Source organism: Notothenia coriiceps, unplaced genomic scaffold (genome assembly GCF_000735185.1).
Source record: "Notothenia coriiceps isolate Sejong01 unplaced genomic scaffold, NC01 NC01_scaffold00004104, whole genome shotgun sequence".
Classification (NCBI taxonomy): Eukaryota; Metazoa; Chordata; class Actinopteri; order Perciformes; family Nototheniidae; genus Notothenia; species Notothenia coriiceps.
This window is the reverse complement of record NW_011336805.1, coordinates 1,355-16,498: the sequence shown is the minus strand read 5'-3', so window position 1 is coordinate 16,498 and position 15,144 is coordinate 1,355. Positions and strand designations below refer to the sequence as shown.

General features: G+C 40.3%; 1 protein-coding gene across 1 annotated transcript; it reads right to left on the bottom strand.

The window, feature by feature from the left end:
- Positions 1 to 7,744: 7,744 nt before the first annotated feature.
- Positions 7,745 to 13,536, bottom strand: lipg (lipase, endothelial). Its single transcript, XM_010767249.1, has 10 exons — positions 13,247 to 13,536; positions 11,921 to 12,111; positions 11,504 to 11,683; positions 10,624 to 10,735; positions 10,320 to 10,538; positions 9,804 to 10,046; positions 9,485 to 9,605; positions 8,795 to 9,022; positions 8,593 to 8,697; positions 7,745 to 8,469 (listed from the first exon to the last, which is right to left on the bottom strand). Exons 1-10 carry the CDS (start codon positions 13,335 to 13,337, stop codon positions 8,457 to 8,459), a joined length of 1,503 nt encoding a protein of 500 aa, XP_010765551.1. The 5' UTR covers positions 13,338 to 13,536; the 3' UTR covers positions 7,745 to 8,456.
- Positions 13,537 to 15,144: the final 1,608 nt, after the last annotated feature.

The window sequence follows — 15,144 nt, the reverse complement described above, 5'->3', positions numbered from 1 at the left end:
AACATTCAAATCAGTACAAAATCAGAGGACGCGAATGAACTTTTTAGAAATAACTAACTAAATCGATATGTTGTTGTTATTACAATTGTATGTCGATTGTGAAAGCAGGTACCACAATAGTCAGTCAACTCCTTCGGCCAATCACTTTTTCAATTCTTCCATGATACCTGTAAATGATTTCAAGTAAGAATTTATTTGGTTATTCCCCCCAAAAATGTTTTTGTGCCAATTGGCGGTTAAACTTTCCCCAGCACAAACTCAGCTACTAGTATAACATGTGGTCTGTTAACTGTGCTAACTACCAGGAACCCAATAAAAAAAAACATTTAGGTATGTTTAAAAATATTTAAATACTGACAAACTTTAACTTTTCAAAGTTTCCTAATATAAGTCATGCAGTATAATTCACTGACGGGTTATCCATTTGTTTAGCACTTTAAATACTTTTGGACTGTGTTGGCTTTCAGGTTGAGTTATAACGTTCTTTTTTGTTATTTATTGTTCTTGTTTTTATGTCAACTGCTTATGGGCCTGTATTGCCTTATTGCTTTTTGATTTGCTTAAACATTCAGAAAAAGCCAGCTTGTTAAAAAATCCCCCGCAAGCAAAATTTCAGTTTTGAAGATATGTATCTGGTTGGTCTGCGTACAAAGCCGTGCTTCATTATTTTGAATTCAAATCCAATTGATACCCGAAAACATTATTCGAATAATAAATATAATATACATTACATTATACAAAAATGTAACTTCTTATTATAGGAACTCTTTTCTGGAAGTCGTAAAAGGTGACTTGACGTCTTGAAAAACAGCTGACAGCGTGACGCACCTCTCAGCCCGTCACAACATCCCATAGCACTCACTGGACAGAAGAGGTTAACAAAAAGGAAACGTATGTGACACCATAACAGTGGGATCAAGTTTTGCACCAATAGCAGCTGAAGGGACTTGTGGAAAATTGCCCACCCTTACATAAATAGAAGAAGGTGACAGTGTAATTATAGCCGCCTGTAAACAAACAAGGCATGCATGGTCAAAACATAAACATAAGACCTTGAAACATGTGATGTCTGATTGGATATTCATTTTGGTTGACTATTTATGATTGGTTAATAATAATATGCAAACAGCAATTCTGTTGCATGTGAACTCAGTGCTGTACTTTGCTTTTGACGTCATGACATCATTGGGCACGACGATAAATATGACAGGGAGATATTTAGAACAACTATTTAGAACAGGTACATCCAAATGTAAACCTTAAGCTTGTCATCAACTTCAGGCTATTTTCAAGTGTAAAAGGAGATGAAATGTTAACTCGCTGGCACTAGGGAATACTGTAGGTCAATCTAACACTTCAAATTGATATATCTTAACAGCTATAGGATGGATCACATGCAATTTGGTAAATACATTAATAGTTCCCAGGAGATGGATTTTGAGTGAAATGTTCCTGACAACTATTGGATGGCCATGACATTTGGTACCAACATTCATGTCCCTTTTTGACTGAATTGTACAAAATGTGGTTATTCATACGTTTTATCTACCACCATCCCCTGGATTCAATTTGAGTAAGTTTGGTTAGGAATCAAATAACCTCAAAATGCCATCAGCTTCAGCTCTACATTATATTTACAATTGTTTGGATGCTAAGACGCTAAACTAGAGGATTAACATGTGCCTACGAGTAAGGTTTCACTGAAAAATAAATGGTTGAAGGTTATCCAACCCAAATCAAATGGATTACCATTGTTCAGAAATGGCTCTTGAAGGCCAAATGAAAACAGAATGTGAGATGATGGTGAGCAAATATATGTTTAAATATCTCAAAAATAGTGTTGCAATTGTTTTACACCAAAATGTATAAAAGAGCTCTAGAGAAAAGTTCAAACTGCCAGCCTTCTCGCTTCTGCATTGCCAATCGTGGAAGTGGAAGTTAATGTTTAGCACGGACTCAAAGTGCTGAGATCATGGCTGTCAGGTCTAACTGTTGTTCTTCCTGTTTTCAGTGGAGTGACGAATACATCAAGGTGTGAAAATATAATCATTGCCCTTTTATCTCTTGAATAATCTTAAGGAAATGAAAAGCCACTATTTCCCTCTGCCAATGTGCAATTAACATTTCAAGGCAAACTTAACCTGTGTAACCCTCCACAGGTCCAGCTTTTTACCAGCGTTATATATGAAACAAAAATGTTCATATCAATTTTCCAATGGAGTTGTCCAATCATATTTAAAATAATATATTCCCTGAAAAAATGTCAGGTCCACCTTCAACCCTTTCGCCTCGCAAATTCCTAAAGGATTTATAGCGCGTCTTTCTTGGAAACACAGAGAAGTCCATGTGACCTCCTTGCTTTCAACTCTCGCCAAACACTTACGGGCACGCCACAATAACTCAGCTGGCAACGTATGAGTACAGTACAGCTTGACAGCCGGCTCAGCTGAAAGCTTTTTCCACTGTGACTGCTGTGATGTCATGAAACATTTGAGAAACATCCTTTGTTGTTTTAGTCTCTCTGTGTGTGCATGGACAGCAGGGACTTGGTGAGGTGACCTTCCCCGCCTCCCCCACATTGCTGTTGAACCTAAGGGTAGGGTCTCGACTGCGGTGTGCTTGAGCCAACATCCCAACATGTGTGCACCACCACCATTTAATCTGCCAGGCACATGGCACCGGGGTAACCGGCAACACAGAGCCGCTCATGGCCTGCTGCACTAAGAAATCTGGAAGCAATGATTGAGACACTGCATCAAGGACCTTGAAACAGAAACATTTAGAGGCAACCTCATTCAAGCTTATGTCCCTTCTTCTCACGACATGAACCCACTGTTGGGTTGAAAAGGTTTGTCATATAACTCTTTCGATCATGTGATTAAAGTTATGTGGCGTTGTGGTTACTGCTAACAAAACCCCCTAAATCTTTGTCTGCCAGGTATCAGTTTTCATTTGTAGTTGGTGGAGTTCCCATGAATTTTGTAATTCGTCAGAACCAGAGACATAAAGCAAAAAACATCAAAACATTGGGATGATTTATAGTGAAGATGGGCTGCCAAGTTATCATCAAATGAATGAAAGATATTAACAATTAAAGCAATCTGTTGTGTCTCGTCAAATAATTAAGATGTTTTTTATGTCTGTTTATTTAGATCCTTGATCTCTAGTCAGTCTCTGTGTTTATTGTCATGGCTCGTTTTCCATTTCCTGTTTTATTTTGTATTTACCTCTTGTCTTTGGCCCAATCCCAAACTGCCCCCTACACCCTACCCCTACACACTACCCCTACGTGACATAGTGAACTCAGTGGAGTGACACTCGCAGCACAACGAGGCTCCCTCCTGTCAAATGGAGAGAGTAAATACAGCAGCAAGCTTTGGGACAAACTCCCCTCTCTCTGGCAGAAACAGGAAATGCCATAACTGTACGTAACAACGGTTTCAAATCAGCATCTCTTAGACAACACATTTAAATTAAGAACTCAAATGAAACTCCAAACATCTTTAATTGTATTACTTTTTCTGTAAAGCTCTTTTAGTTTTAAACCTGATTTGTATAAGCTTAGTTTTTGCAACAGTCTGTACATTTACACAACTTTATAATAAGATGCAAACATTTAACTATTTCTAGACTAAACACAGGTATGATCCTGAGTTAAAAATATATGAGGTTATCATGAGGTTGTTAACATCGCAATTTATTAGTGGATGTTTGCTGGAACTACTTGTAAACAGCATGTTTCCTGACGGACACACACAGCGTTAAGACCGGTCAGATAGAGACCGGTCTCAAGTCAGCACCGCTGCAGACTCGCTGTTTGAGAGCTTAATAGCCCACTCCCGCTCCACACTCGTTGGTTTGGAACAGCACTTAATGTGGCGGACCTTCCGCGCGAACGCACAAATGGAGGGGTAGTGTGTAGGGGTAGGGTGTAGGGGGCGGTTTGGGATTGGGCCGTTAATTTCAGGCCGTTTCTTCCTCCCCTTGTGTGTTTTTCCCGCCATCATCAGTTTCTGCCCCGCCCCTGATAAATTAAAGAAACCGGCTCGAGATACACTTTTTGTTATATTCCATGGAATGCTCTTAACATCCCGATAGCAATGAATATCTTAAGTGCTTTGACAAAAACTCCATACAAAAGTGCCATCTGTGGAAGCCGTAGTACTGTAAAAAGCACGACCAATCATTTTAGCCCGCCCGGCTAAAATAACTGGATGGCCTACCTGCCTGTCAGCCTTCCGTCTGTGCACAAACTTATCTCGTGCCCTCATTGGTCATGTGCGCGTTCGTGTGTGTTGGAGGTGGGGCTCTGTAAGGAAGAGGCAGATTTTTTCCGGCTGTGTAGCGCACTCGAGCTGGGTTGCGTTCCGATAATCAAAAAATCAGCTCCTAAATTCTAACCCTATCTCCTATTCCTTGACCTCTGAGTGAAACGTCACAGGGTTAAGGGATAGTGGATAGGAGAATTCAAAAGGATTTAGGAGAAGAGACCGCGGTACTTTAAAGAATCCGAATGCACTTTCACTATCCGACGTATTTATGATGAGCCAGCGGACGTCATGAATGTGCGTCTGCTGCTGGGGGGAAACTATGGAAACTATAGTTTTCTATAGTGGACTACAACATGGATGTATAATAAGAAGGAGAGACTACTGTAAACTCATCTAGAGACTCTGCACCTTGCACTGATGCTGTTGTTTNGTGTGTGTTTGTTTGTTGTGTGTGTTTGTCCACATTAATACAAATGATCCCAATATGATTGTATGAACTATGAAAAGATCTTAAAATCAATACAAATGTATTTATTATAAACGTTAGTCCTTAACATCTATCACTGTATCACCATTCAAACATCTTTTAAAAGTTGAACAAACTCCACACAGCTCAGTAAAGACTGAAATGTTGACTTTATTTGATCATTCCAGTAAAAACTAACGTTCATATTTCTCTTTTTTTATTATAATACTGATGAACGTTCAGAACAAAGCACTTTTGCAACTTACCACATACGTTTTAAAAACCTTAATAAGCACCGTAACGTTCATGATTTAATTTCTCGGTCATAATCGGTTGTTTCCGTGAACGGCCGACTGTTGAGTGACGGCAAATGCTGCGGCTGCAATGCATTGTGTGGCAGCATTTTCTCCTCTCCTTTCGTCAAGGGAGGTCCAGTGGTTCCTCAGCTAAAGGAGGTTATAAAGGAAGTTTGAAACCTCCTTTCCTTTCATTTGGAGAATTGGAACGGCACTTATCATGGCTACCACTGACGTACTTCCGGGTCATTTCACTCCGTTAGGAAGGTTCCTAAGCTACGATTGGAACGCAACCCTGGTTTCTCCAAAATTACCTACCCCACCTTTAAGTTTCTTTCTTAAGCTCTCTTTTTGTTATGCATAGTTTTTCCTCCTTGTGAGCGCTTTTTCTTAATTCCAGTACCTACTCTGTTAAAAGGAATTTCCTGATCTTTGAAATTAAAGATTTACATTTAAGACTTTGTCCCTGGGTCGTGCATTTGGGTCCATCAGTTTGTGTCGAGGTCCTGACACAGCCAACACAAAAGCTGCGTTTAAGAGTTTGTTTTGCGACACACATTTGAAACATTCCTGTGTGTCTATTAATGGAAGTTCATCATGGTACCTGAAATCAATGCATTTATTGTCGTGTTGCACTAAGCTCTACCAGCAACAGAAACTTTAAATGTAGATTTAGTTTTGCTTGATCTACAAGAATACCTGTCAATCAAGAATATGATTGGGTTCCATACAGAATCTGAATTTTGGTTGGAGTTTGGGTTCAGACTTTTGTTCCTATTTGAATCTTGGATTACATTTTTTAACAAATTATCCACCAAAGCCCAACTTCCAAGAAGCTGGTTCAAATAATTTCTTGATAGCGGCTAATTGAAATCCAGGACAGCCTCAATCATGAAAAATGATTGATGTACTAACACATGTCCAGCCTTTAACTCAGAAGCATGAAATTGTGTGAGGTAAACTGTAAATTGACAACGTTGTTTTGTACAGTTTAACCAAATGAAATGTAAACCTGAATTATTGAGCTCAAGAGATGTTGTCGGTTTTTCCCCCAGAAATGGGCCTTATTCACTGAACTATCATTTTTGTGCATTTTTAATTTAGATGGTATCTGATGATAGCTTCATATTTAGCAACTAGACATAAAAGTGACGTGCAAATAATCGTGTTTACCTTAAACAAACATGTAAAAGGACAGTAGATCCATAACATGTAGTGGAACATGGACACAAGCCTAAATAAACACCAGAAACAGACAGTGGATTTGTCTGAACACTAGACCAACAACAGTTCCAGGAACAACTGCGTCAATGTCCTCAAGAAGGAATGAACTGTCTGAAAGAGATAAAGAATTTTTAATCAAATATCCATCATTTCACAAGTTTTCCGCTGACAACCCGAAATCATTTGACCAGAGTTCCATTTTAAAATAATGTGATACTTAGCAAACCCCATCTGACTTTGAGAGGTCCTTCAAGATCATAACAAAAGTAGTAAATTAATCTTCAATCAAAAATATTCTTGTCAAATAACCATTTAAAGCGTTCAAAACCCTTATAGCTACTACTCCCCTAATATTGACGCACAGGTTGCAGTTCAGGAAATTAGCTTGACTGGGCAACCATGCGCTGCCCTAAAGATGTCATGTTGGTCATATTAGACAGATGGTATCAGGGTGGTTAAGATGCTACATGACTACACAACTCAAGTGAGTCACCAAACCAACACTGAGTGGTATGTTTATTAAGGTGGAGGCACAAAAGCTCCAGTAACAGACAGACTTGTGGAGTTACTGCAGGTTTTCTTGGAGGGAAACTGCTGTAATGAGATTCACAAGAGATCTACAACCAGAATACACGGGGAAAAATTAAGGCTTGCCTTGTTTTAGCTGGCAAAACAACTCATCACTGAAACTCACACTGACACCGGATGTTAAGTGTAGAGTATCTTGAAGACAAATCTCCCCTTACTAATCTTCCAGGTATTTCAGTTTTGCATGACAGGGCAGAGGAGGGTGGGACACAAAATATTTGAGTTTCAATGATACAGTTTTTCTGGCATGAAGTTCATGCCAATTTGTCAGCTCAGGAATGTTCTTACATGACATATCCCCACTCACAATCAACCATGTGTTATAAAGAGAGACATTGTATGTTGAAATATGATAGATAAGTATATTGCTAGATCATGTGTAAACCCGAGTGATCACAAATACTTTTGGATTAAAAACGGGTGTTAATATTTAGTGTTTAATTCAGACTCTCTTCGGTTGAGTGGGAGCATAAATGAGCTTCTGTTGAATGACAGCTAATCTCAAGATTGTATTGTGAGCCTTCTATTTTCAGTTTGTAATCCAAGTGGTTTTGGCCAATCCAGATTGAGCAGGTTGTATGCAGGTTTTTAGTGCAGTTAGAGAATGAAAAGGCCAAGAACACTGGTCGAAATGCAATTTCAGGATCCATCGGCTGTAATCTGACAGCACTTATACTACAATTAGCTGGTTTGCAAAAATAATTCCCTTGTGAAATCATTGTCTCTCAACTGTAACTCCATAATTTCCCAAGTTGGTAAATGGATGGTAAACAATAAATTGGCTTGCATTTCTGATGGGTACATAGAGATGCCAGTTACTTAGAAACATGATTTCAGACCAACATGTGGTGGGTGAAATGAGAAGCAAACAAAATAGTTTCTACAAATAACATGTGATTTTATTTTTTCCAAAAAAAGGTTATTTACATTATGTACATAACCACCCCCCCCCCCACACCCCCCCTTAAAAGAAGGGACACATACAGTAACAATAACACTATCGACAAAACCTCAGATCGTGTGCAATGAGATAAGATATCTCCATCAGTTATACAGTGTATCAGTAATCTCTCAGCAGAAAGGCACACTTCTTGGTCACAACAGACACAAACAAACACATTAATGCACACAAACAAACACACAAATACTGCATCCAGGAGAAATGCATTGAACATATGCTTCATTATGGGATGTTCTCTGATAAATTACGTTGGTCTTGCAGTGCTTCCATTTTTCTCATAAATAAAAAATATTTAAAAATGTACAATACAGTAACTATTTGCTGGTGTTTGTCCACTGGCACAGGTCTGTATTCTACGACATTAGTTACAAAGGAACTTTCTGGAACACATTTAGGACTGCTCCTTGCTTCCAGCCTACGCATTGTTTTCAGCCATGTCGTATGCACTGGCCATAACCCGGAGTCCTTGTCTTCAAAAACCAATAGAAACCTTCCAGGCGCAGTTAGAGTCCAGTCTAGCTCCTCCCACTGTGCCACGATCAATCTTCCTCCTAGAAAAGTGCTCAAATAAAGAGAAGGCCGTGTTTCCGGCATTTCCATGTTGGGTCCCCCATGGTGATGGTGCATTGGTTGTTGGAGGTGCCAAGTTGTTACATGAGAAGCCTGTTAAACAAAAGCAAATTTAATTTACTCATTTGTAATGATCATTCAGTATAATAAAAAAATTATAATAATCAAGCAGTACTCTGAAAAGACATACGACAAGACAATTGTCACGTTTCATACCTTTTTCTTGGCTTCACTTCCCAGCCATCACGACATTTCACTAAAGTGATAGAGTCCCCCGGTGAAATGTGGGTTTTTTCAGGATCTTCGGCACAGAATGTAAACCTGGGACAACGTAAAAAAGAAATCTCAGTTATTATTTGTCAATTAAAAAATATAAAATGAAGGTTTTTTTTTTTTTTTTTAAACAGTGGTTACTTACTTTTTCTGAGTTTCCCCAGCTTTTACACGAATACGCCGGACTTCCAGCACAGGTTTGGGAGCTTTGGCGTTCCACGCCCAGATATTCTTCTTAAGGCTCTTCCAGACAGAGTTCCAGGATTCAGTATCTCCTTCCCAGCTCAGGCGGATCTTCAGCAGGTCACCAATATCCTTCTCAGTAAACACCAAGAAGGTGTTGGTCTGGTTCAGACCAATGATCTCATCATGGCTGCACAAAAGGGAAGAGATATTGGGTAAGTCAGGTGCCCAGCAAACTGAAGTTATAGCATCGTCTGCTCAAATCAACTTTTGAATTAATACAAAAAATACATATAAAAAGGTGCAGTGAATGACTTCAGCAGACAGAATCTGCCTGTCTAATGCCATGTCTTGCTCTTACATCAAAGGTTGTGACTTTAAAGACTTTAAGTAAGCATTTGCATCTATGGTACGGTGAAATGAAATGAAAGTTGAAAGTAGAAAAGACTATGTGCTTGGAAGTTTAAAAATGGAGGGAAGTTCAAGATCCAAATTTATAACGCGGCAGTGTATGTAATTATAAATATGAAAAGGAAGTGTGGCTTCCAGTTTGTGCATGCAAATAGACAGTGGCCAAACCAGTGCATGTCGGTTTAAGGTACCATCATGCAAGTTGAATAAAAGGCTTTTTTGCTTTACATTTTATACTTACACATCAACAAATATATTTGTTGTATCATTATGGGCTCCATACAACTTGACATGGAAAGTGGGATCGGCATTATCTGCCTGTTTTCTGTTGAACACGTGCATCTTCATCTGGTAGTGGTAGCCTTAAAGAAAACATAAAAACAGAGTTCATGTTTGATCCATTGTGTAACTGTGTACAGTAGTAGTTTACACCGGCATTATCAAATGTGTTAGATATGGAGGTAAAATAATGCAGTTGTTCTAGAGAAGACAGTGATCATCATAAAAATGTAAAAGAGAAAACCTGCAATACATTCACAAAGCATCTCATTGTGACTTACCTCCAAAGGGAGTGTCAGCATTTGTCTTCAGATACATTTTAACACTGCGCCTCTTGCGCAAGTTTCTGGTGTTGTAGCCGATGTTGTTGCAGCGATTTTTGCGGCAACTGAGGCAGATGCCCTTTTTGAAGCGATCAGGGCCGGTGCACTGGTAGGCAAAGCTCATGTGGTCCTTGCTCATCAAGGAGTCCACGAACAAGTGCACAGCACGCTCATGCTCGCACTTCATCACCTCCATGAAATCTTGAGAAATAGGAGAAGGCAGGTACATTAGGCTACAGTTAAAGAGTAAGACTATGTTGAATTTTATTTAAACAGATTAATAGAGACTAGAATATAGACTAAGAAAGTATCATTGACTCCTTTATGCAGATGGCAATTATATAAACCAAATAAACTAAGTCAATCACTAAGTCAAGTGAAGTCAATCCTGTTTTCTGCCGATGTGGTGTAACTGATAGCTCTTGTTGTGGACAGCTAGGGCTACAAACAAACAGCCATTTCTGAAGCACTTACTTCCAGCAACTGCCAGGACGTCACCCAGGGCACAGCCGGGCTGCACTTCTCCACCATTGGGGTAGATGTCAATGTCTCCAATTGCCCCCTGAATCCCAATGCTTACACCCAAAGCCTCACGAGTGTATGTGTGCAGAACGTCCACAAAGTCGGCATCATCAGAGGAGAGGCGCTTCTGTGCCTCAACACCCTCAAACATTGGTCCTGCTGGGTCTAGACCTATTAGGAATAAAAGCGACAAAAGGTCAGGACAACTGCATATCTGAGGAGTTTTAATTGAGTAATCACGTTTCACCTAACTTACCAGTGATTCTGCCGATGGAACCTCGTACGAATGTCCCTGCATAGCCAGCTACATGAGCGCCTAAACTGTAGCCAATCAGATGTACTTTATCCAGAGGCAGCTGCTGCTCATCCTGTTAAGATAAAAACATAACACTCACATCAGCAGCTGAACACCACAAACACTGAACAAATCCTGGATTAGAGCCAGTGATGATCAGTCGTGCCTGCAGCTGAGCAAGGCTCAGTTAACCCGGACAGAAAATACTGACAGTCCCCTCCATGCAACAGCGCCTCCACCATCTGTCTCAGTTTGCCCCCGTGAAATACTCTTTGTCAACGTTTACAACCACATGGCAGGGTGCCTGAATCTCTCTCTATTGCAATGTGTGAACCGGTCCAATTAAGTGACAGTGTGCTCTTTATGGAAGTTGTTGTCCTGGCCGCAAAAGTACTAAATTGACCCTGATCCACATTAGATAATATCAAGCATTATGTTCTATTAGCTGTAAAGACAAAGTGCCAGAGAGAACTTTAGCGACTGCCTTGGAGCAACTTGGGAGATCACAAGACATCCAAAATGAAGGGGAAATAATAATTTAATCAAACATACTGTCATTCTGACAAAGCATGCTGTGGTCTCTTAAAATCGCTCCAATGGTAAGACAGAAGGGGGGCAGATTGTATTGATTTATTGGTACTCGGCTGCTCTTTTGTCACGCAGCTGTACTGACTTTACAGCCTAGATAGATGAGATGACCCACTCCACCATAAGTAAAAAAACATAATAGAACCCCAATTTCATCATTCAGGTTAAGCACAACAAGGAGCATAATAGCATTTATAAAAGCAAACCAAGTGCGTTTTACACACATTGGCAATAAATAAATGACTGTACACACCTTAAGCCAGTTGAGCATGCTAGCAATGTGGAGGCCGACGTCATGGGTGTGATTGACTGCATCCGGGTAAAGCTGCTGAGCCAGGGATATCCAATCAACAACAACCACATTGGCTTCATTTTCCCGCTGCATCACAGCAGACACCAGCTTGTGCATCCAGCTTTCAAACATCCCACTCATCTGAAAAGAGAAAAAGAACAGGAGTCAGTCAGCAAGACTTCTTTATGACCTCTTGGACGCTCTGCACTCAGTTAGCTCACATTCACATGATAAATTCCAACAATCAAAGTGCTCTGGATACAGACCCAACACATAAATGCCCTTCATTCAGTAAGAAGAAAGGCTTGTCAAGAGAAACCCAGGTAGAGAAAGAGAGGGACTGATATAGCGACGATACACAATTATTTCAGCTCATACCGTCCAGCCATGGATGATGAAGATTGTCTTGGCTGTGGCGTTGAAGCCACACTCCTCCAGACGTTCCATCTTGCCAGTCTGCAGGTAGCAGCCTTCATGGTCAAAATCTAAACTCTTCCTCATGTTGTACTTGACGGAGCCATCAAGAACCTTGCTGTCAGTAGGCTGTTCATCTTTTCCACCTTCTTCACCTGAAAGAAAGTTACACAGGACTTTGAGATTAAATTGAGCATATGCTTAAAATTTGTTTTATTTCTCTTTCACTTTTCTGATTCCTGTTTCTTGTTAATAATTTTTAAAAAACAGTAACCTACTTAACAAATATATATTATTTTAAAACACAGCTCTGAATGCACTCAGCCAATCATGCCTCACACATACAGGAAGTGAAATGAGTCAACCAATCAACTGGCTGTTGCAGCCAACATCTGGTACTATAATGCCGGTAAAGTGTAAGTTGTACCCGAGACGCAGGCGCAGAGCCCAAATCTCACTGCCACCCTTCTTCTCTTCTCTCATTTCACACGCTTTTTCACACAGCTGCAGCCAGAGCTGGTTTAATTATATCTGCCTTTAACACAGTGTGCTCCCAGGCCTGAGGCTAAAACGGTACAATGAAAGCATTTGACAAATGCATGAAGCCGTTGAAAGCTCAGAGGATGCTGCAGTTTATCAACATTCTAATTAGCCTATAGACATGTCGGTCATTAAGGGGGTTTCAAACTGAAGAGTTATCATTTGGTCTCTTTGTGTTTGATAAAGGGGAAGCATTCATTCAAACCCGTCTGGATTAATCGTGCCTCTATAGCAGCAACGTCAAATCTGAATTTAAATAAACCCGACACCCTCTGGTAGTGGGCCAAACAGACCAAAGTGACTTCAGCTGGGTTGTAAAAACGCTGGTGAGCGGTGCTCGGTAAAACGCGGATTCAGCGGAACATCTTTCCAAATAGTTCCCACAGACGTGGCGTTGTGTGTCCTCCACTTGGAGCTTTGCGTCAAGACTCCTGCTGCTCCGAAAAAGGACACGTCGCAGTCTTTAAATCCATCCCCGCTTTTCTGGTTCGCTCTGCCCGCAACACTTGCTCGCTTTTGTAATATCGCCTAATAGCCAAGACATTTAGATAAATCAAGCGGGGGTTCCGGGGAGAATTTGAGGAAATGGGACGTTTATGCTATAATATCTTTTCATTCAAATGTTTAACAAAATCGACTGTTGGCCCTACTTTACATACACGATGTTAGATTATGACACTTCCCTCTGAAGCTGGAAAATAAATATATTATAGAAATGAATGAACAAAAGACACAAAGCCCATTTCTTACCTGTAGGAACAGCGTTTTCCCCAGTAGCCGAAGAGAAAAGCGTAAAAGCACACTGTAGGGAAATCCACAGTAAAAGGGCTTTATGATTCATTTCTCAGTCACAGACGAGTGTGGTGGAATTAAAATCTTCCTGGGAAAATACTAATATCTTTCTGTATTGCCGGTGGCTGCGCGGAGGGTAGGTAGGTGACTGAGTTTAGATCCAGTTGTGACAAAGAGCAACAGAGCCCGTGGTGCGTTTTGTTGCGCGCCTGTGTTACACCGCTCAAGAAATGTATAAACTTGCATCAAGTGTCTCATTAGAGTTTTAAATAGTTCCCCTTTCCAGTCATCTGATCATCGGCTGATCTATCGTGATTCTGATTGGTCAAGCCCCCATTTGTTTACGTTGAAGGCGTGGCAAGCTGAATGAATTCGTAGTAGGCTCCTCACGTTGAGTGTGCTTTAACCCTTGTGGGTGTGTACTGACGCAAGCTGCAATAAAACGTTTCCAGTAGCCGTGTAGGATGAAGGTCAGAGAGCTTATTTTGTTGCCTAACTGGATCCAAAATAATGTGTAAATAATCAATATACGTCACAAAGCTAATGAGACGCACTGACGTGAGGAGACACCAGTTTTATAAACACTGGCAATGTCGGTGTAATTTGTAGGAAACCGACAATCCCCCTCGTTAATGGGAACATTTAAAAGGCTGTGTGTGTGTGTGTGTGTGTGTGTGTGTGTGTGTGTGTGTGTGTGTGTGTGTGTGTGTGTGTGTGGCGCCCTCCCCCCTGAAAGCATCGCCCCCTGTGCCTGGCGCGCAGCCAAACCATCAGCTTAGCTCACCGACCAGTTTGAATTGATGAGAGGAAGAATGAACGCACTCACGCAAGGCTCTCCGCAACAATAACACCACTGTTTTGTGTACATACATCATTGGACAGTAGTCAGGAGGAAGTGTCACCTGCCATCCCAGCAGCCCCTGGTACCTGAAACAGTTTTTAGCATCTCTGATAACAATGTCCTGCTAATGGTGACAATGTGCAGTAGGTCAGTGGGCTTATTGACTTTATGAGGTGCAAGAGCCATAAGACATTAATCTGTTTAGTGATTGCATGGTACCTTAATCTATTACAGTAATATAAATAATAGGCCATTAGTGTATTGTGTTTTCTTTTTAACCAACAATGTACTTTAAATGTGAAATGCAACAAAAAAAAATCTAATGAATTATTCCGGCTTCACCATGACTTAGAAATGTTCCATTTTTTTTATATCAAACGTTTTCCGTAATTAAAATGTATTGTTCAAAGGAATGTGAGAGTGTGGTGTGATACACGAGAGTCCAAAATAACTTGTCCTATTTTTACCAATGTATTTATAGCCATACTGTATTATTGTGGAAACAAGGCAGATGGTGCATCTTGAGAGGTTACTAGAGTTCAAATAATCAGATGATGCAATGCAGCGTGTGAAGGCCCATTCTGCTCACTCATATAGGATGATTCATGCACGGACATCAGGAATCTCTGGAGGGCTGTAATCATTGCTGCAATGAAGGACATGGAGTGTATTCTGAATTTTGAAACAAAGGAAGGTCTTTGAAGAATATGATATACTGTACCTGTCCTCAAGCACACAATGGGGCTTAAAATATCAAACATCTTAGAGTACTAAATAACACTATGTCCTACGACTGATGAACCAATCGTTTTTTATGTTTCTAGAAGGATTCGATCTGGTTTATGACAAAAAATACTGAAATACAAGTTGAATTGACATCCCATCCTCATGTTATCTTGGGACTTGCCATTTCTACACTGTAGCTATTGTGCATATGGCATTAAAGCCTTTGAAGTTATCTGTTCTTAATTTAAAAGTTAGCTTAACAACAATTCTGTAGTTCTTCCAAAATCTA

What these genes read in the sequence shown, in the direction of transcription:
- lipg (XM_010767249.1), bottom strand. Translation starts at nt 13,337, where the DNA reads ATGAATCATAAAGCCCTTTTACTGTGGATTTCCCTACAGTGTGCTTTT. An exon ending in TTCCATCGGCAGAATCACTG is followed by an intron (nt 10,539 to 10,623) that starts GTAAGTTAGGTG and finishes TATTCCTAATAG; the next exon opens with GTCTAGACCCAGCAGGACCA. An exon ending in ACAAATATATTTGTTGATGT is followed by an intron (nt 9,023 to 9,484) that starts GTAAGTATAAAA and finishes CCTTTTGTGCAG; the next exon opens with CCATGATGAGATCATTGGTC.